This window comes from Mobula hypostoma, chromosome 8 (genome assembly GCF_963921235.1).
Source record: "Mobula hypostoma chromosome 8, sMobHyp1.1, whole genome shotgun sequence".
Lineage (NCBI taxonomy): Eukaryota > Metazoa > Chordata > Chondrichthyes > Myliobatiformes > Myliobatidae > Mobula > Mobula hypostoma.
The window spans coordinates 131,078,510-131,101,490 of NC_086104.1; the positions used below are offsets into that span (position 1 = coordinate 131,078,510).

The 22,981-nt window shown below is 46.4% G+C and overlaps 1 protein-coding gene across 50 annotated transcripts in view; it reads left to right on the forward strand.

Moving 5' to 3' along the window:
• LOC134350964 (calcium/calmodulin-dependent protein kinase type II subunit beta) overlaps positions 1-22,981 on the forward strand; it is a 331,172-nt gene that overhangs the window by 148,447 nt on the left and 159,744 nt on the right. For all 50 annotated transcript variants that reach the window (XM_063056859.1, XM_063056841.1, XM_063056869.1 and 47 more), the window contains exon 4: positions 15,438-15,492. In XM_063056859.1, the coding sequence (XP_062912929.1) occupies positions 15,438-15,492 (55 nt within the window). The remainder of the gene's footprint in view (positions 1-15,437; positions 15,493-22,981) is intronic.

Genomic DNA, 22,981 nt, shown 5'->3' on the forward strand with positions numbered 1-22,981 from the left:
ATGGCCTGACTCTTTAATAGACATAACAGTGGGGTTGAATCTGTTCTTAAACCTGGTGGTACGTAGCTTTCAGACCATAAAACCATCTTATAAGTTTATTAAATAGTTACGTAGTACAGTAAGCTGGACTCTTGACCTTTCAACCTACCCCGCTGTGACCTGGCACCTTATTGTCCTTTCTTTTTGTGTGTGTGTAACACATTATTCTTCATTCTTTTATTGTTTTACCTTGCCTTGACTCAGTAATGATGTAATCTTTATGGACAAATTCTTCACTGTTTCTTGGTACATGAGACAGTAATGAAACCAATTTGCCCTTGTAAGTTGTTTTCTTTTTTTTCCGAGACCCTTGATTCCCTTTGGGCCGCATGTTTAAGTGCTAATGAATTTGTATGTTTGTGTTGGCTACGATGATTTAACACAATAAAGGCAAAAAGGGAATAAATTGAATTCCTGACTTATTTGTCATGAGCCTAGTTAATTAACATCACATGGGAACTGAGTTCTCAGCCCTGCACTGCTCTGATGTGACATTCAGTAAAGCACTGGCAACGTAGCAGGCATTCTCCTACCACTTTAGGGGTCTTGACTAGACCCCAGTTAGGGCTGATAACTCACAGCTCCAGATCTTCACTATCCATGTGGAGCTTGCAGGGTTCTCCATTTTCCTCCCAATAACCGTCACTGCGTTGGTTGGAAGGTTAACTGACTGCTGTAAATTTCCCCCAGTGTAGGGGACGGTAGGAAAATCAAGGCAAGTTGATGGACCCATGAGGGAAAAGGTTGCAGGAATATGGGGTCGATGCAAATGAAAAGTTCAAGCATAGATAACTGGATGGGCCAAATAGCCTCTTACATTGTCTTAAGGACATAAGAAGGCTACGCAAGGAATGCATTGACCTGGCTTGTAAACTAAGCCAGTCATTAGATTGCTGGGGTGGTGGGTAAACGATTTACAGAATACTCTCTGCAGTTGAGGAAAATGAGTGATCTAGTTGAAATTCACCAAAATCTTCCAGATGTGGAGTGGCTGTTTCTCCTGGCCATGACCTCCAGGGGTCACAGCCTCAAAATAAGGAGCTGATGTGCAGGACAGAAATGAAAAGAGGGCAGGGAATGGTGGGAATTCTCTGCCCAACAGTCTCAGAAAGCTCAGTCACTGAGGAACAGTCAGCTGAACGGAGTTGGAGCCGAACTGCATGGAGGGACATTGGTCAAGGGCAACGGAGCTAGACTGAGGAGCTTCCCAGAAACTGGAGCCTTAAGAACTTGGTAAAGTTCTTGTGGGTCTTCAGAAGGCATTGTGGAATGTTCCACAATAACGTTTTTAGAGTAATAGAGCGCAAAGCATGCCATTCAACCCATCTAGTCCATGCTGACCCGAACTTCTGCCTCATTCTGTCTACCCGCATCTGGACTATATTCTGCCTAAACCCTCCCATCCATGTACTGATCCAAACTTCTCTTCATATTGAAGGCTGTGTGATTGAAGGGCGGCTGGGTGAAGATATTGGCCGAGGGAGCTGATTTGTGATGGACGTCTGCTTTCCCAGAGCAGCACGAGGTGGAGTGATGTCTCCTGGTGCGGTGCTTGGTGAAAGGATAGTCCCACTTCCTGGTGTATCACAGTGTCCCCACAGGGTGTAACTTCAGAGCTTTCAGATAACAGTCAGAGAGTAATAGAAAGCTACAGAACCAAATCAGGCCTTTCGGCCCATCTAGTCCATGCTGAACTATTAACCTGCCTAGTCCCATTGACTTGCATCTGGACCATAGCCCTCCATACCCTTACCACAGGGCATCTATCTAAGATTCTTTTAAATGTTGAACTCCACTTCCGCTGGCAGCTCACTCCACACTCTCACTGCCCTCTAAGTGGAGAAGCTCCCCCTAAACATTTCATCTTTCACCCTTAACCCATGACCTCCAGTTGTAGTCTCACCCAGCTTCAGTGGGGGAAAAAAAACCTGGAAGTGTGAAAGACAGAGAGAGACTTCAAGAGGAATGGGCAGACAACTCCAGATGCAAGTTTAGCGCAGAAGGAGTTCCAAAGAGATCCATCTTGGTAGACAGCTGTGGATATGAGGACAAAGCAAGGGCTAAATTAACATCCAGGCATGGGTAGCTTACAGACTGTGTGCAGTCAACCCAGGCAAGAAAGATCTTTGAAGAGCTTAGCTTCCCTTTCGCGTAGCATGGGGCTGGAGTCATTTAGTCATAGTCATACTTTATTAATCCCGGGGGAAATTAGTTTTCGTTACAGTTGCTCCATAAATAATAAATAGTAATAGAACCATAAATAGTTAAATAGTAATATGTAAATTATGCCAGTAAATTATGAAATAAGTCCAGGACCAGCCTATTGGCTCAGGGTGTCTGACTGTCCAAGGGAGGAGTTGTAAAGTTTGATGGCCACAGGCAGGAATGACTTCCTATGACGCTCTGTGTTGCATCTCGGTAGAATGAGTCTCTGGCTGAATGTACTCCTGTGCCCACCCAGTACATTATGTAGTGGATGGGAGACATTGTCCAAGATGGCATGCAACTTAGACAGCATCCTCTTTTCAGACACCACCGTGAGAGAGTCCAGTTCCATCCCCACAACATCACTGGCCTTACGAATGAGTTTGTTGATTCTGTTGGTGTCTGCTACCCTCAGCCTGCTGCCCCAGCACACAACAGCAAACATGATAGCACTGGCCACCACAGACTCGTAGAACATCCTCAGCATCGTCCGGCAGATGTTAAAGGACCTCAGTCTCCTCAGGAAATAGAGATGGCTCTGACCCTTCTTGTAGACAGCCTCAGTGTTCTTTGACCAGTCCAGTTTATTGTCAATTCGTATCCCCAGGTATTTGTAATCCTTCACCATGTCCACACTGACCCCCTGGATGGAAATAGGGGTCACTGGTACCTTAGCTCTCCTCAGGTCTACCACCAGCTCCTTAGTCTTTTTCACATTAAGCTGCAGATAATTCTGCTCACACCATGTGACAAAGTTTCCTACCGTAGATTTGTACTCAGCCTCATCTCCCTTACTGATGCATCTAACTATGGCAGAGTCATCCGAAAACTTCTGAAGATGACAAGACTCTGTGCAGTAGTTGAAGTCCGAGGTGTAAATGGTGAAGAGAAAGGGAGACAAGACAGTCCCCTGTGGAGCCCCAGTGCTGCTGATCACTCTGTCAGACACACAGTGTTGCAAGCACACGTACTGTGGTCTGCCGGTCAGGTAATCAAGAATCCATGATACCAGGGAAGCATCCACCTGCATCGCTGTCAGCTTCTCCCCCAGCAGAGCAGGGCAGATGGTGTTGAATGCACCTGACCCTCACAGTGCTCGCTGGCTTGTCCAGGTGGGTGTAGACACAGTTCAGCAGGTAGACGATGGTATCCTCAACTCCTGGTCGGTGCTGGTAGGCGAACTGGAGGGGATCTAAGTGTGGTCTGACCATAGGCCAGAGCAGCTCCAGAACAAGTCTCTCCAGGGTCTTCATGATGTGGGCGCACCAAGACAAAATAAGAATGTAAATGAAGGATGCAAGGCACGCACTAAATATTGGACAATTACTTTACTACCTTTAGAGTATCATTGCTTGTTTGCTTGTCAGATTCAGAATCAGGTTTAATATCACCGGCTTATGTTGTGAAATGTGTTGTCTTCGCGGCAGCAGTACAATGCATGACAATGGAAAACGGCAAATTACAGTCAATATATTATGTTCAATTAAATAAGTTCTGCAAAAAGCAGGAAATAAAAAAAAGTAATCAGGTCGTGTTCATGGGTCAGTGACCATTCAGAAAATCAGATGGCAGGGAGGAAGAAGCAGTTCCTGAATGGCTACGTGTGTACCTTCATGCTCCTGTATCTCCTCCATGACGCGAGCAATGAGAAGAGGGGCAGGTCCTGCGTAACGGGATCCTTAAAGATGGATGTTGCCTTGTCGTTTCTATTGTTTATTAAACCGGTAATATTGTAATGCGATTGGTGAATCTTCACGCAAATAAGGAATTTGCACACACATAAGGTTACCAATTGGGCAGTATCTCTGTAAATTGAACAGTTTGGTGATGAGTCACGCCGTTACCTTTTGTGCACAAGTAAATAAAGTGTGATTGAGGAATAAGTGCAAATTTATAGAGCCCAGTTACTCAGTGTCAACAGAAGGTACAGCATTGAAACAGCCCCCCAAGTGTGAGATGTGCACCAAACCCCATCGACATAAATTAACCTGCAGAACTTCAGAGGGTTGGAGAAAGAGAGAGGTTGGAACCACAGCAAGATGGTACAAAGGCGATTGGGATCCAGTGTCTTCCAAACGGATACAAGCACAAAAACAAGGACAACATGATGAACTTGTATAAATCCCAGTTGGCGAATCAAGTTCAAGTTTGGGCATTGCACTTTAGGAAGGATATGGTGCACAGGAGATGTACTTACTGGATGGGTGTTGGGACAGAGGGAGTCAAGTGTTCAGCTCGCGTGGTTTTAGAGGAAGTTTAATAAATGTATGCAAAGTTGGCAGTGGTTTGAAGTAGTGAGAGCCTTGGCAGGCAGGCCACAAACTCCAGGTAACGATGACTGGAGATGTGTCCCTTTCAATCTGTTTCTCTGCCCACAAGACACAAAAAAAAAATGCGGCAGCTGCTGGAAACTGAAGATAAAAATACAGAATGCCCGAAGCAACCAGCAGGTCAGGCAGCGTCTGTGGGGAGAGGACCAGTAAACAGCCTTTCCTTGGAGCACTACTTCCCATCTAAATTTCTTCTGCCTCACCCTGGGCAGCAGCCGCACCCTCCTTGGATGCTCACACTTGACCCTGTTTCCCCAGGCGGGTAGAGCTGCCCCACTCGCAGCTAATGAATGACGATTTGATACTAACCAAGGAATGCAAGATCGGGGATTCAGCACTCCCTAGGTAACTGCCAGTGTGGCTATTTATAGAAGCCAAAGCTACGTTCAGTGCCACTGTTACTTAAATTGCCCTTTAAATTGCTAAATCTGTATTCTTCTTGAGCTGTCTGTGGAGAATTATTTTTGTATTTCAGAGCAATAACGCTCCCAGTTCCTGTCCCTGCTCTTCTGCACGACCAGGGTCCTTTTTAATAATTTACGAGATCCTTGTCTGCAAGCTGACATTAATGCCGAGACTATTTCCCATGAACAGCCCCTGCTTCTAATGAGCAGGAGCAGCAGAATCAGGTTTAATATCGCTGGCATACGTCGTGAAATAGGCTGCTATGTTGCAGCAGTATGTTGCAATACGTAATGAAAAGATCCTATAAATTATAATATATATAAAAAAAATTAATAAGAAGTGCAAAAAGAGAGCAAAATAAACAGTGAGGGAGTGTTCATTGTCCATTCACAAATCTGATGGTGGAGGGGAAGAATCTGTTCCTAAAACTTTGAGTGTGTGTCGTGAGGCTCCTTACTTCCTTTTTGATGGTAGCAATGAGGAGAGGGTATGTCCTGAGTGATTGGGGGGTGGGGGGTAAGTCATTAATAACGGATGCTGTCCTTTGAGGTATCGCTTTTTGAAGATAGCCCGTGATGGAACTGGTTGAGTTTGCAACTTTCTGCATCTGTTTCCCATCCTGTGCGGCGGCCCTTTCATTCCAGGCGGTGATGCAACCAGTTAGAATGCTCTCCACGGCAATGTATGTAGAAACTTGCGGGACTCTTTGATGGCGTGCTCCTCAAACTCCTAATGAAATATAGCCGCTGTCATGCCTTCTTTGTAACTGCATTAGTATGTTGGGCCTAGGATGAATCTTCAGAGAAACGCACGTAAGATGCTGGAGGAACCCAGTGTTTTGTGTGTGTGTATGTCCCGCATCTGCAGATTTTGTTACGTCTTCAGGGATTTTGACACCTGGACTTTTGAAGCTGCTCGTCCTTTCCACTGCTGATCCCTCAGATGTGTTCCCTAGACTTCCTGAAGTCCACAATTAATTCCTTGGTCTTTCAGATGTTAAGTGTAAAGTTGCTATTGCAACACCACTCAACCAGCTGATTAGGGGTTTTTGCAGGGTGTCTACAGGAAGCAGGGCAGGTTGTGACACAACTCACCTGATGGGATCATCTCCAATATCCTACACATGGAAGGAGCAACAGGAGGGAAATTTGGATGAGATCTTGAATATCACTGTAGACCACAGTTTTGGATTATGCTGGCTACTTGGAAGAGAGAGCAGTGTCTGAAAAGACCAGAAGGGGAATGAAAGGTTTAATGTGTGAGGAGCATTTAGTGTTTCAGGGCCTGTAGTCAATGGAGTTCGGAATGATGAGGGGAGATCTCATTGAAACCTACCTCAATACTGAAAGGCCTGGATAGAGTGGACTTGTAGTAGATGTTTCTAACTGTAAGAGAGTCGAGCATCAGAGGGCTCAACCTCAGAATAAAGAGACATCCTTTAGGACTGAGAGGAGGAGGAATTTCATCAGCCATTGGGAGGTGGATCTCTGAAATTCATTACTCAGGAGTCTGTAGAGGCCAAGCCGTTGGCGGAGTTTAGTAAGGGGGTTGAGGGTTACAGGGCGAAGGTAGGAGAATCTGAATGAGTTGTGACAAAGTTGTGTTTATTGTCATATTCGCCAGTATGTGTATGGACAGGTGCAGTGAAAAACTCATTTGCAGCAGCATCACGCGCACACACCGTACCGTCGGAGATGTGACATTCATAAGGAAAACCTAACCATGTGAACTGAACACAATTATGCAAAAAAAGAACTCAAGTAGAACCAAAAATCAGTCCAGTGTAGTGTAAAGTCATTGTGTTGCTACGCTGAAGCAGTGTGTGTGTGTGGGGGGGGGGCTCCTCATTCACATGATTGTAGGAAGATGTACCTATAAAAACACTTGCCTTTGACATCTGGTAAGTGCAGAAAATCAGCCGGCACTGTCTCATAGGGTAATATCTTGGCCAGTTCTTCTTATTGTCACTAATAGACAGAGTCAGCTTGTTATTGTGAGTGGGATCTTGCTGTTTGTGCATTGGCTGTCGGGCACCTGTTTTGAAAAGGCTGCTACACCTTGTGGTGACTTCATTTGCATTTTGCCTTCTGGATTGAAAGCTTCCTAGACGTGGAAGACTGCCTGTCTCTTAAAAGCCAGGAGTGAGGCGGTATTTTTATTTAGATAATAAACTGTGGAGTGGGTTTTTAACCTGCGTTAAACCAGTGCCCACTGTCAGTGGTGATCTGATTGTCCGTCCAAAATGCTGCTCCCTCTCAAAAGCAGATCAGATCTCCCTGTCCATAGCACGTAATGGTGAGTATTGAAACCTGACATCCACAGGCTCAGCAAAACACACAAAATGCTGGAGGAACTCAGCAGGCCAGGCAGCATCTATGGAAAAGAGTGCAGTCGATGTTTCGGGCTGAGACCCTTTATCAGGACCGGAGAACAGAAGATGAGTCAGAGTTAGAAGGTGGGTGGTGGGGGGAGAGGGAGGGAGAAACACAAGATGAGAGGTGAAACCGGGAGGGGGACTGGTGAAGTAAAGGGCTGGGAAGTGGATTGGTGAGAGAGGTGCAGGGCTGGAAAAGGGGGAATCTAATAGGGGACAGAAGGCCGTGGAAGCAAGAAAAGGGGAAGGAGCCGCAGAGGAAGGTGAGGGGCAGGTAAGGAGATAGAGTGACACACTGTAAGGACCCTTGAACTTACTGACTGGATTAGTAACATCATAAATGACCTCTACATTCCTGCCTACCTCAGTGACTTTTCACCTCCTTGTTTTTAATAATGTCTTGAGAATAACCAAAGACCCTACTTCCAATGTCCTACAAGGATGAGTTCCATAGACATAATCCCCAGTCCCCAATCCATTAGATCCTGCTTGTTCTTCTAGAAACCAACCATACGTCAGCTTAGTGTATGAGCTCCCAAGCTCCTGGGTCAGAGAGACAGTGCGCTACTGCTGGGAAGCCTGCACACATCCCTTCATATTATATAACCATATAACAATTACAGCACGGAAACAGGCCATCGAACTCCTACTCCCACCTAGTCCCACCGACCTGCACTCAGCCCATAACCCTCCATTCCTTTCCTGTCCGTATATCTATCCAATTTAACTTTAAATGACATCAAACCTGCCTCAACCACTTCTGCTGGAAGCTCGTTCCACACAGCTACCACTCTCTGAGTAAAGAAGTTCCCCCTCATGTTACCCCTAAACTTTTGCCCCCTAACTCTCAGCTCATGTCCTCTTGTTTGAATCTCCCCCATTCTCAATGGAAAAAGCCTATCCATATCAACTCTATCAATCCCCCTCATAATTTTAAACACCTCTAACAAGTCCCCCCTCAACCTTCTACGCTCCAAAGAATAAAGACCCAACTTGTTCAACCTTTCTCTGTAACTTAGGAGATGAGACCCATATTAAACCAAATATTCTGCATTTGGCAACTCTGGTGACCACAGCCCCTTCCCACTTTAGCGCTAACGAGGCTCAGCATGTCACAGAATGCTCTGACATACTTCAGCAGATGGAACTATCTTGACTGGTTGCATCATAGTAATTGGTAAGGCAATTCAAATGTGGAGGAACACAAGAGGCTACAGAGATTTATGGACCTGGCTGAATATGTCACTGATACGTCCCTCCCCATTGGTCAGTATCTAAGTGAGGCTGTTCCGCAAGAAGACAGCGTCAATCATTCATGATCCCCGCTACCCGGCCATTGGCATCTTCTTGCAGCTAATATTGGACAGGAGGTTGAACCCCATACCCTCAAGTTCAAGGGCAGCTGCTTCCCCTCAACCATTCACGTCCTGAACCAGCCTGCTGCTAAAGGGGAAGCTGAATCTTGCAAGTCTGAGTCCAACAAAACATCGATCACCAAAAGAAGCTGCCGATTCTGGAAATGTTAAATAAAACAGAAAATATTGGAAACACTCGGCAGGTCAGTCTGCAGAAGAGAAGAGCAACAGGATTAACACTTCAGGTCGAAGAGCCCTCGTCAGAACTGAGATGCCACCCCTCCCGCACTCTCTCTGCAGCTTGAGGGGCATCCCGAAACATCAGCTGCACTCTTCTCCATAGATGCTGCCTGGCCTGCTGAGTTCCTCCAGCATTTTGTGTGTGTGTGTTGCTTGCGTCTCCTTCCCAGTTCTGAAGAAGGGTTTCCAACCTGAAACGTTGGAGCTCCTCCTCCCACGTGTGGCCCGAGTGCCGAGTGTTTACAGCAATTTGTCTCTTGGTAGACCATTGTCTGGAACCTGGCAAGGGACATGGATGAATAAAGATGACAGAGAGGTGCTGAGGGGACCTCCCCTGGCAGAGCAATTGGTAGTTGGAAGCCACTGTCTTTGGAGAAGTGGTCCATCTTTGGGGTGGCTCGGGAGGAGGAGAAGATGGCGGCCCGACGCAACACGCGCGGCCTCTCCGGTGATGAATATCTGTAATCTGTCAAATAGGAGGCCGTGCACAATTCTGATTTGATGGAGGCAGACGTGAGAGCACGGAGGAACATCTGGTGAAACCTCTGAAATGCCTGCTTCACTGCTGCCGCTGCTGTGTGATCCAGAATCTCTGGAGGGGAAGGCCCCGAGTCCTCAGCTTTGCTTGTTGCTCGGCGGCCGGGGCGGGGTCGAAGTGCTCGGTGTTGGAGGGCTGGTCGGAGGCTCGAAGTTTTTTGGATGGACTCAGAGTCGGCTGTGGTCAGGTGCCTCCAGGATGCTGTATTGGCAAGTTTGCAGCGCTGGAAGCTCATGACAGGGAGAGTTTCTTCCTTCTACTGTTTGCGTGAGATGTTGGGGCTATTGGGACTTTGGGACTTTTTTTTACCGTGCCCATGGTCTGCTGTTATCAAATTACGGTATTGCTTTGCACTATTGTAACAATATGTTATAATTATGTGGTTTTTGTCAGTTTTAGTCTTGGTCTGTCTTGTGTTTCTGTGATAACACACCAGAGGAATATTGTATCATTTCTTAATGCATGCATTACTAAATGATAATAAAAGAGGACTGCGTGTCCTCATAATCTAATCTAATCTAATACCGGAGGAACATTGTATCATTTTTTAATGCATGCATTTCTAAATGACAATAAACGAGGACTGAGTGTTCTCATAATCGAATATAATCTAATCTCTTCATGCAGCGAATTGTGATTCTGCGTGAAGCTCTGGATGTGCTGCTGGTATCCGTATTCACAACTTGCCAGTAGATTTGGATACTAAGAGCCGCAGGGGAAATGGGGAAAGGATGGGACAATGCAGGTTAGAGGAGCAATTGGCAGCCAGAGTTCTGGATCATCAGTGCAGAGAAAAGGATTCAAATTCCACGTGGGGAATTTAAGTAATGAAGTAAACTTGGGACTTTAGTTTGAAAGCCAATCTCAGTAATAGCCAAAAACCCATCTGGTTGTCTCAGGTCCTTCGGGGAAGTTAATCCATAACTGCTGTGCCTCAGATATGATCTCAGTCCTGCCATTTCAGGTTTAATTAGGGTACGAACAGTAGGACATAGTTATAAGATACAGTAAAACGCTCCAGCCTCAGAGGCTGGTGAGTCTCTGTAATTCTCTACTCCACAGGCTTAATCATTAGAAATACTAAAAGCAGAGGTAAATACATTTTTGAAAGGTTGGAGAACTGAGGGTCTGACCTCAGTTGACATTCAAGCATACATGAATACCCATGAATACAGCCAAAAGAAACAGCGTTCCTCCGAGGCCATGGTGCAAAACACAGTACCAAAGGTCACACACAGAACAAGGCACATATAACACATATAATTAAAGGCAACCGTTAGTCTTGCGAGACCATGGATCTGCGCCTGGAAAGTTTTCACTCTCCAGGGCGCAGGCCTAGGCAAGGTTGTATGGAAGACCAGCAGTTGCCCATGCTGCAAGTCTCCCCTCTCCACGACTCCAATGTTGTCCAAGGGAAGGGCATTAGGACCCATACAGCACATATAATTATGATAACAGTAAATATACAATCACACACAAAGTAATAATCTAGCCCAAGCCTCTGAGTGTCATGCCCTGTAGATTGGTGGTGCATGGGATTTTGTCCTGGGGCATGTTTATGTCCTTTGCATACTCTGTCTCGACCCGCAATATTGAGCGTGCCGCTGTCTCCACAGATGCTGCCTAACCTGCTGAGTTTCTCCAGCAACTTGTTCTTTTTGCTCCAGATTCCAGCATCTGCAGTCCCTGGCACAGAAGTGTCGAAAGTCGAAGGTTTTCATTGCACCTGTGCATACCTGGACTTGGGCATTGATATACGAGAACTTCACTTGCAGCAGCATTGCAGACTCCTTGCATTAATGATGCAGCATTCACGAGAAAAGTCTAATCGTTAATCATACAAAATTATACAAGAGCAAAGTATACAAAGTCAATTGTGCAAAGTGGTCATGGTGTTGCTGTACTGAGGTAGTGATTAGAGTTTTGCCAGTTTGTTCAAGAACCAAATGGTTGAAGGGTAGTAGCTGCTTTTCTGCCTGGTGGTGTGGGACTTCTGGTTTCTAAATCTCCTGCAAGATGATGGCATGACCGAAAGAGTATTGTAATTGGTTTATTATTGTCACAAGATACAGTGAAAAGCTTGCCTTGCATGGTGTTCGTACAGATCAGATCATTACACAGTGCATTGAGGTTAGCGATACCAATGCTGAATAAAGTGTAAGAGCTACTGAGAAAGTGCAGCAAAGAAGAAGGTTCAAGGTCATAATGAAGTAGATTTTGAAGAGTCCAACTTATCATCGTACTAGGGAACTATTTAATAGCCTTTTAACAACGGGGCTGGTGCTGTACTTGGGTCAGGCTTTTGCGCCTTCTTCCCGATGCGAGGGGGAGAAAGGGATCTTTGGTTATGCCGGTGGCTTTACTGAGGCAGCAGGAAGTATTGACAGAGTCCATGGAGGGGGAGGCTGCTTTCCGCGACGTGCTGAGCTGTGTGCACAACCCTCTATGGTATCTTGTGGTCACGCGCTGAGCAGGTACCAAAGCAGGCCGTTATGCATCCAGATGGGATGCGTTGTATGGCACATCATTATAAATTGGCAAGGGTTGACATGCCCAAAGGATCTTTGGCAAGATCCAACTATTGTTCAAAGTTCAAAGTAAAATTTGTTGTCGGAGTACATACACATCACCACATACAACCCTGAGATCCTCTTCTCTTTTTTTCTGCGGGCATACTTAGCAAATCTATCGTCGTGGCTATCCCTCGAGGTTGAGGATGATGGTCTTTGTTCTGAAGAAGCGGCCCACAGAGTGAAGATGCCTGTGCGTGTATTTGTTTAACGTGTACTTGATGTTGCACTCTAAGAAGCACACGACACTTCACAAATCAACCAACTGATTCTAATGGCATGGAAATCACGACGACTGGAGCTGATGGATTTGTTGCAGCCTTCATCCACCTTCACAGCCATTGAGTTCGAAGTAACTTCGTCCTCCTGTTCCACCGTTGAGGTCTTAGTTGGATTGTTCTTTGTCAGGGACCTCACCGTCGACCTTACCGCCATGGGTGACCCTACCAGGAGCATAGCTCCAGATGGCATTGCTCTTGGGATCACAGGACCACACAAACTTCTCCACCACGACAAGATTAGCAAACCTACAGACTATAACTGTAAGCAAACTGTGTAAATGCAGATGATAAATAAATAGCAATAAATGATGAGCATGAAATAACAAGATAAGAGTAATTGAATGAGTGTAGTTATCCCCTTTTGTTCAGGAGCCTGATGGTTGAGGGGTCACAACTGTCCTTGAACCTGGTGATTGCGAGTCCTGAGGCTCCTGTACCTTCTACCTGACGGCAGCAGTGAGAAAAGAGCATGGCCTGGGTGGTGAGGATCTTTGACGTTGGATGCTACTTATCTACTGCAATGTATCATGTAGATGTGCTCACTGGTTGGGAGAGCTTTACCCTTGATGTACTGGGCTGAATCCACTAGCTTTTGTAGGATTTTCCACACAAAGGCATTGACGTTCCCATACCAGGCTGTAATGCAGTCAGTCAGTACACTTTCCACCACACATCTATAGAAGTTTGCTATTGTTTCTATTGACATGCAGAATCTCCGCAGACTTTCTTTGCCATTATATTTATATGATGGGTCCAGGACAGGTCCTCTGAGATAGTGACACCCAGGAATTTAAAGTTCCTGACCCTTGCCACCTCTGATCCTCCAATGATTACCGGTTCATGGACCTCTGGTGTCCCTCTCCTGAAGTCTGCTATCAGCTCCTTGGTCTTACTGACATTGAGTGAGGAGTTGTTGTTATTACAACACGGGAGACATGGGGGTACGCGATGGTTCCTCCCTGTTCTAGTGATCATAGCGACCACAGAAGGCATTTTTCTCATCTGGAATCGAAGTTCTGTTGTCCCCTATGTCGCAAGATTTAACTTTGTAGAGGTTATGGCATTCTAACCCTGCTACAATTGTTAAGCATCCCTTGTTAATTCCAGTCTAGTCTGAAATCTCCACTTAGCCCAAGAGATGGCTTTCCAGCGATTATACCTACACCTTTTGGAGCATTCTTGATCTCCAGGCTTGAATGCCTCTGATCTGGCTCTCAGCAGATTCCAGATTTCGTTGTTTGTCCAGGGCTTCTGATTGGAGAAAACCCTGAACGATTTCGTGGGGACACACTCCCCCACGGCTGTTTCAGTAAAGTCTGCATCGACCCTGGTGTGGTCATTCAGGGCCTCAGATGAGTTCTTGAATAGGGCCCAGTCCGCTGACTCAAGGCAATCCTGTAGCCGCTCCTCCACCTCCCGTGACCACCTCCTAATTGTCTTGATCGCTGGAGCCTTGCTCTTGAGGCCCTGTCTGTATGCTGGTAGTTGGAGTACAGCAAATGATCCGACTTGCCAAATGGGTCTTGGGAAAGAACGACAGGCATTCCTTATCGTAGTTTCGCAGCGGTTTGGTGTGTTGGGACCTCTGGTGCAACAGGTTACGTGCTGGTGATAATTGGGCAGGGTTTTCTTCAACAGGCCTGGATAAAGTCGCTGACAATAATTTGAAATGCATCGAGGTGGGCTGTTCCTAGTTTACAGACACCATCGTGCAGTTTCGCGAGTGCTTGCTTCTAATTAGCCACTGGTGGGATGTAAACTGTGGTCAGGATCACGGATGAGAACTCCCGAGGCAAATTGAATGGTCTCCATTTAATCGTTAGTTGCTCTAAGTCAGGGCAAGAGGAAGTTGTCATAACCCGAACGTCCATGCACAAGAATTGACTGAAAAGCGGCCACCGCCACCTTTTTCCTTATCAGGGTTTCTGGTTCGATCCATGCTCAAGATGGTCAAACCTTCTGGTCGTATCACTTCATCCAGAGTATCCACATTTAACAAAGTTTCAGTGCAACAAACAATCGAGATCTGCCTCACCTACCTCTGATACAGCAGCCTTGCCCCGAGATTGTCAATCTGATTTTCTAGTGGTTACATATTCGCCAACAAGCTAGTAGGTAGGGGAGGCCTCATCCCTCTCTCCGCTTCAGCCTAGTTTGAATCCTGCCTCTCCTGCCGCATTTTCGGCCATGGCCTTGACCCTTAAAGGTGCTGTGCTAAACTGCTCTGCACTTAACCGCCGAACGTGAGATCTGAAGATCATTAGTGTACCTTCATAGTCTGTTGTCAAGAGGAAATTTGTATGCTGCAGATTGCAGGGAAAGTAGTTCAAAAGGAGTATATTTAAGAGGAAATCTGGTACAATTTCCTGTAGCCCGCAGACAGTCGCGGATGTATGCTGGCGCCATCTTGCATACCTTTTATTATATGTTGAGCTGAAACCTGCACCGAGTCAGTCATGATCACACTGGTGGTGGCATGCAGGCCTGGTAGGGTCAGGTAGATCACTCCTGCTCCTGTTTTCGTGTGTTCTTGTGACAGTAACCGCTGGTATTGTCAGTGATGCCCAAACCTGTGAAGGTGCAAATATAAAAACGTATCAGCCATTGCTTGAGTGGCTGGTGAAGGAATTGTTCTCATATCAACCTTGGTTTAGTGGAGCATTCTCTAGAGCAGGAGTTCCCAACCTGTGGTTCACATACCCCTTGCTGAACGGTGTTGGTCCGTGGCATAAAAAAGTTTGGGAAGCCCTTGCTCTAGAGACTGTGTGTACGTTCCTGTCTTCACACTGCAGGGTCAGTCACAAAGTATGGCAAATGTTCATCTTGGTCTAACCTCGCTTTGATTGACTTCCCAGGGGTCTGCAATAAATATTGAGCTCTCCAAGACAACTGGAGAGCAAGTCAGCAGTTTTCTTTTTAAAGAGGCAAACAGTTCAGGTCCACGATCAGTAAGGTCTCTGTGTGATCATAAAAGATCCTTGCTTGTATGGTACTGAGTCACAAGCCTACCCTTTCAGCAATCGAAGCCGTAGAACTCATTCAAATTGTTAATTAAATGTTTCAATCAAGAAAGCTCATGCTGAGTTCTTTTATTTTTCAGTTCGGCTCCATGACAGCATTTCAGAAGAAGGATACCACTATCTTGTGTTCGACTTGTGAGTACTCATTGGGTAGAGTGCTTAGAAGGCACCTGCAAATTCCCAGTCCCTATCTTGGATTTGTGTCCTGAAGAGTGGAATGGCAGCTGGGGAGCCAAGGGGGTGGAGGGTGAATAGTGGGAGGCTGGGATCCAGAGAAAGTGGGAAAATAGGTTGGGAATGAGATGGGTGGTGGGAGGCTGGGATCCAGAGAGAGAAGCTGGGGCAGGAACAGCATGTGGAAATAGACAACTAGTGTCTGCTCGTGATGGGTTGGAAGATGAATCACAATATTGCACTGTGCTTCTAAACAGGGTGACGCTTGGCTTTTGTAACTGTGCATAATAGGTGTATCTGGGTCTGCTGAAGAATTTAATTTCAGCTTTGAAAGCTTGAAAGAAAAAGCTGTCAAATGCGATCTCCTGCCCTGGATGTTTAAGATGCAAAAACACAGTCATCGTGGAGGCGTCGAAGGCTTTGTTTCAATGACTTGTCGACACCTCAGTTCAGACTTGAAATGCTTCACAATTTAGAAATCGATTCGCAGAAAACGGGAAATGAGAAAATTTAAATTAGATCACAGAATCTGTTGGTGGGCAGGATTACCCAGCGATGAGGGGGAGGAAGTACTAAGAGTCTTAGACTGAATTTGCATATTTGTGTAGAAGTACGGGACCATATGTTAATGCTGTTCATCTGCTGGCATAACAGTGCCTACATCCTGTGAATTCAGTCCTATTTTTGCACAAGCAGATTTGGACTTAAACAGCACCATAAATTAAAGAATTTTAATTGCAGTTGAATTTTGAACCCACAGCAGTGATGAGGCTGTGCACTGCACCACGTAGATCTCATGTTAACAGTTATAGCCAGAGGAAACTCTTCCAAGGTGTGCTGGAGAGTTTTTAATTGGTGGCCTTCTGAGCTTTGCCTCTTCCCCTGGCAGTCGGCAGCACACTACAGACTTTGTGTAAAGTGCCACAGACGTTCATCTCTGCTTTGGAGCTTGATGTGTGGAGGGAGAGAGTGTAAGAGACCGTCTTGCTGGAACTGAACTAAATGAAAATGATTAATGTTGATCTTGGCACATCAGCTGTATGACGGGCTGAATGGCCTCACGCTCACAGATTACTAGCCCTCTTGGTGTCAACGGGTCTGCCCGTTTGATGGAAGTGCTTGAAGGTGCCCCTGTTAGGATTGGATTATCTCCAGGTCAGATTAAACGCGAGTTAAATTGTGGTTCACTTTTTCCCTGTTGTTGTGCCAACAAAAGTAGGCTTGGACTCTTCCTGTGGGAATCCCATAAACACTTGAGACTGGGTGTAGTCATTTCCCAGTGACTTCACCCACTCTGGTAGTAATGGTCTTATTTAGAGATACAGCACCGGGTAGGCCCTTACAGTCCAGCGAGCGCGTTGCCTAGCAACCCTTCTATTAACACTAGCCGAATCGCAGGACTATTTACAGCGACCAATTAACCTCACAACCAAGACCTCAACAGTGGAACAGACGGATGAGGTTACTTTGAACTCAACGGCTGCGAAGGCGGATGAAGGCTGCAACAAATCCATCAGCTCCAGTCGTCGTGGTTTCCATGCCATTGGAATCAGTTGATTGATTTGTGAAGTATCGTGTGCTTCTTGGAGTGCAACATCAAGTACACATTAAACAAATACACACACAGGTGTCTTCGCTCTGTGGGCCACTTCTGAAGAACGAAAACTATCATCCTCGACCTCAAGGGATAGCCATGACGACGAACCTCACAGCCGGTACGTCTTTAGACTGTGGGAGAAAACCAGAGCACCTGGAGGAAACCCATGTTATCATGGGGAGAGCGTACAAACTCATTACAGAGGACGCTGGGACTGAACTACAAACTCCGACTCCCTCAGCTGTAATAGTGTCACTGTAGCCACTACTCTACACAGTCTGGATGGCTCCTTGATGCCTTTCTTTAATTTTCTTTCTCTATAATCATATGTTTGTAGAGTTGCTGTCTCTGTTGAGACCTTTGCATAATCTGGACCTTGGCCCAGTCTGCTGTGAAGGACGTTTCAGCCTTGGGCTTGTGTCTGCTGTGAGACACATTGATGGTGGCAGCTCCAAAGTAGATTTCCCAGGGGAGAAGATGTTATTTTAGTATTGTTCGCTGTGACACAACTGCAGTGATGTAAATGCTGATTATGGGCTTAACTCAGCTGGGAATATGCAGAGGGAGCCTGCATATATCTGTGAATAGTAGCAGATTGCTCCATCCGCCAAAAGAGTTACTTTCCGGTGGCCCAACATTTTAATTCCCATTCCAACACATCGGTCTGTAGCCTCCTCCTGTGCCACGATGAGCTCACCCTCGGTAGAGGAGCAATACCTGAGTAGCCTCCTACCTGATGGCATGAACATCAGTTTCTTCTTCCAGTGAAAACTAAATTCCCTTCCCCTCTCTCTCTTCTTCAGTTTCCCAGTCTGGCCTCTTACTTCTTTTCACCTGCCTCTCTCTTCCCTCTGGTGCCCCTCCTCCTCCTCTTTCTGCTATGGTCCACTCTCCTTTCCGATCAAATTCCTTCTTCTCCAGTCCTTTATCTTTCCCACCTGGAGCTATCCGCCTTTCCCTCCCTCACCTGTTGACTCTGGCATCCTCCCCGTTCCTCTCCTGTCCTGAAGAAGGGTCCCGGCCCGAAACGTCGACTGTTTGATCATTTCCACAGATGCTGCCTGACCTGCTGAGTTCTTCCGGCACTTTTTGTTTGTGCGTGTGTGTGGGTGGTTCAAGTTAACTGTTCCGCTAGCCCTTTCACAGCAGCTGCCCCATGTTGTGTGGGGCTTGCGATGGTTTGGAATGGGCCAATCTTAATCATAAGCCAGCACTAGAAGGTGGTGCAACTGCTACCTCCCAGCTCCACTGACTCAGGCTTATCCTGTGTGAAGTTTGCACATTCTCCCCGTAACTGCATGGGTTTCTTCTCGGTGCTTCTGTGCTCTCCCACGTCCCAAGGATGCATGCGTTGACTGCTGTAATATTGCCCCTAGTGTGGGGCGGTGAGGGGTAGATTCAGAGTCAGTTTTAATATCACTAGCATATGTTATGAAATATCTTGTTTTGCAGCACCAGTACAGCGTAATACATAGTAGAAACTATTACAATAAGAAATAAGTATATTAAAAAATTTAATAAGTAGTGCAAAAAGAGAGCAAAAAATAGTGAAGTGGTGGACAGGGGTTCATTGTCCATTCAGAAATGTGAGGGATATTTCTGGAAGCATTTGCTTGGAAGGTGAGGGGCATTTGGTGGGGAACTCAGTTGCTGTGTGGGCTAGCATAGACTCGATGGGCTGAAATGGCCATCCCCTAAGGAAACTTGGTGGAATGCCAAGGACTGTGAGTGTTTGCAATGTGAGGATTTGCAAATTAGCAGAAGCACAGGTTTTAAACCCGCATGCAAGCTGTGAGCTACCTGTGTGACTGAGCCTCCCTCTTTGTTGGATTCTTTTGTCCGAGAGTTTCAAAGTCTTGAGCGAATTAACGTGGCATGTTCGAAATACCACGTCTCCTGTTTAGACCCTAGCTAAAAATCTTTTCCTTGAAGCAAGATGAGCTTAGAAGCAGTGCGATTGACAGAGCAAGAGTGGAGTTCAAGGGTTAGAAAGAGTTAAAGTTGGAAGGCACGGGGCAAGTTGTTCCATGCGTAAGGGTGAGAGACTCGGGGGGGAAATGGCTGGAGCCTGTACGGAGAAAGCTGGAGACTTCTACGTGGAACTGTGCACGAGGCATTTGCAAATTTGCATTTGAAATGAAGCCATTCCATCTGGCGAGTGCAGAGAATGTGACAGCGGTTCTGGTCCCTGAGTATATGCCATGGTCTGCCTTCAATATCTCTGCATTATTCAGTATTGCTGATGAAGGGCACGGTTTGGGGAAAGACTGACAGGAGCCTGCAGGCGCTAAAGAGTCTTCACTGCAATATGGTGTGAGTTTATCAGAACTTGGGAAGCTGTGTGCCCCATGGAGCCTGCTCCGCCATTCAGAAAGATCATGGCTGATCTGGAGTAGGCTCAGCTCCACCCACCAGCCTTTTCCTCCTTACAGTGAATTCCCCTAACGCGCAACTTTCCTTGACTTTTATACCGTCACAGAGGAAGGCAGAGCAAACAACCCACAGAACACAGGTGGTTTCAAAAAGGAGGGAAGAACCTGTGATAACTTCAGTGGTGAAGGAACAAGGTAGTGGAAAGTAACTGGTGGTGTTAAAGGCCGACGGGTCACTGAAAGCCAGGGTCAACAGGTGCTGCAGAGATAGTAGAGTGATCAGTTGAGTTCATCCAAAACTTGCCTAGTTGCAGGAGGGCTGGAAAACCTTGAATATGATGCCTTTGTTCAAGATAAAAAGTGGGGAAGCAAGAGGACAGTTAGCTTTATCTTTGGAAGATGTTGCAGTCAACAATCACAGAAGAAGTAGTCATTTAGAAAAAAAACAAGCTAAGCACAATGAAGGCTCAATATTGTTTTTGTGAAAGGGATATGACATTTGAAGTGTTCCAGAATTCTCTGAGGATCCAACAAGTTAATCTGTCGTTCAGAGTCAAACCTGAGTTTGTTGTCGTGCGCAGGTGCGACAAAAAGTTCACTTGCAGCGGCAACGCAGTGGAGACGCGACGTTCGCACGCGGAACGTGAATTAAACGTTGACTGTACAAAATGGTACAAGGAGTGACACAATTAGAACCCAAAAAAAAACCAGCCCACTGTCATGCAAAGTGCTCATCGTGTTGCCAGTTTGAGGCGACGACGAAAGTTGTGCAGGTTGGTTTGAGAATTGCACGGTTGAAGGGAAGTAGCTGCTTTTGAACCTGGGTGGTGTGGGATTACCACATGGACTAAGATGCATGCTTTTATTTTGCATGTCATCCAGAAAGTTACTTCTCTCGAGGAGTAAGGCTGATCAACACCTCCACCTACTGTCCCACCCCTCCACATCCCCAACCACCACTACTTTATCATTTCCTGTCAGTCACCTTATGTGCAGACACGCCTGTGCCTAGCGTCACTTTATGGACATACAATCAATCTATATATGTAAGCTATCTTATATATTTATATTGATCGAGTGCTTTTATGATTGTGTTCTTTATCTTATTGTGTTTTTTTTGCGCAGCATCAGATCCAGAGTAACAATTATTTTGGTCTCCTTTACGTTAAACAATCTTGAATTCTGATCGAGGTAGTAAAAGGAGGTCAATGCAGAATATTACGTTGGAATGAGAGGGCAAGTGCAGTGCAGGCAGATAGATATAGTGGAAGGGGATGATGAGGTAGGTTCGGAGATCGAGTTCAGTCCGTTTGGCTCAGCCATTCCACTGCTCTACTACTCTGTTAGCTTTCAGCAACGCCATTCTGTTGGTGTCTGTCCAGTGCGTGGGGTGAGCTCCCTGCCCTCGGAGGAAGCACTTCCCCCTGTCCACTGTGTCAGAGAGCAGATGTGTGTGTCTCCTTGGAGCCTGACCTTCCACCTGCAGAGCCCGCCAGTGAGTCCTGCCTGGAGATGGTAGATTCTGTGAAGGGAGGAGTGGTTGAAGGGCAAGTGGCAGGAAATCAGGTTGTTATCAGCTTTGCACCTGTTGTGGGCGAGGGCTTTCCGTGGCTTCTTCGAAATCCCTTCAGATCCTTGAAAACCTTGGAGGAGTTTCTTTATTGTTGATGAAGTTTGATCTGGTGGAGGCACACGTAAGTGTATTTGTTGAGGGACATCCAATTAGGCACACAGGCAGGCATGCTTTGCAGAATGCATGCTGGTGTGCAAACCTGCAGCAATGCACACGTGGAAGTATACTTGGGCACAAATGCACGCACTCTCGTATGAGTATTCTTGCACACGGACTCCACACGGATCGTGTGTCTGTGCTTGCGCACGTGTGTATGTGTGGATGTTTCCTGTGTCTGTTTTTAAATCGAGATGTAGATTAGGCACATTGCCACTTTTGTGTGAGTGTGTGTGTGACTAAGTACTTCCTCAATGCGTTGTGGATGGTATGTGTAAGTCACCTCACACGTGCACTCAGTCACATGTGCACCTTCAGAGCACAGCCACACATAACTACATGTGGTATGTGATTATCTATATTAGGTGTACAAAATTATGAGGGGTGTAGGCAGGATAAATGCAAGCAGGCTCTTCCCACTCAGGTTGGGCGAGACTAGAACCAGAGGTCATAGGTTAAGGGTGAAAGGTGAAATGTTTAAAGGGGAACACAATGAGGGAAACTTCTTCACTCAAAGGGTGATGCGAGTGTGGAACGAGCTGCCAGTGCAAGTGGTTTGATTTCAAAGTTTAAGGGAATTTGTTTAAGCGCATGGATGGGAGGGGTATGGTACCAGGCAGATTAACAGGTCGGCATGGACTAGATGGGCCAAACGGCCTGTTTCTGTGCTGTAGTGCTCTATGACATCCTGATTTCCCCAAGAGTGGGGACTTGCTTGTGCAGCACCGACCTCGGAATTTTGTCCCTCGTGCTGATCTCTCGGAGGTTTTCCCAGAGACACTGCACGGGCTGAGTTTTCCTGGGGTGAGCGTCCCCGAGCCGACCTTCCGTCGCTTGCAGCCAGGCACCTCGCCCAGGCTGTCCATGTGGATGCTTCCTCAGCAGCCCTTCCGTAGGGAGCTGGTTAGATGAGTGCTGAGGAGTGGGGCCAGCTGGACCGCATCCAGAGGATAGTTTGTGCACTAGGTAGTGCTGTGACACAGTTTGAACAGCCATGTGCCGCAAGTGCTGTGCAAATGATCGTCGCCAGCCTTTCAGTCACTCCTTCACTCCCTGGTGACTTACAGAACAGTGCAAGTCAGAAATGAGAAACCTAGTACTCAGCAGCTGCTTCCTAATACCCCCACCTGGAGACTTGATGGGCTGAATGGCCGAATTCTGCTCCTATGTCTAATGGTCTTATTAAGTCAGATTGAACACAAGGCCCAGGCATAAATCATTCAGCCCAGCAGATTAATACTAGTATTTACTCTCCTTCCACCATCGTAACCTCCCACTCCTCTTTTCCCTCATGTTTATCCAGCTCTCCTCTGCTGTTGTAGGAATGAGTTTCATTTACTCCCCTCCCTGTTAGAAAGCTTTTCTCAGTTTTATGTTCCACTGCTCTCTCTCTTTCTGGTCCGAGTTTCTTTGCACATTGACCGTGTCAGCAGTTTACAGGTTAGGGATTGTCCATTTAAAAGAGAAGTGAGACAACTTTTTCTCTCAGAAGGAGTGTGCTCCCCTCCTCAAGAGATGGTGGGAGTGGTCTTCCAACATTTTTAAGGCCGATCGGGGGATGAAAGGTTACTGTGGTGATTGGGAGGTGAGGTCGCAATCTCAGTCTTTTTTGAACGTTGGAACAGGCTTGACATACTGGGTGACCTAGTCCTCCTAGCTTCCATTGACGTGCACGTGCTTTTAACACTTGGGGCTGATTTTTGTTGGGGAAGGAGACAAGGAATCCTCCAGGCACAGCATTTGAAGCAACCT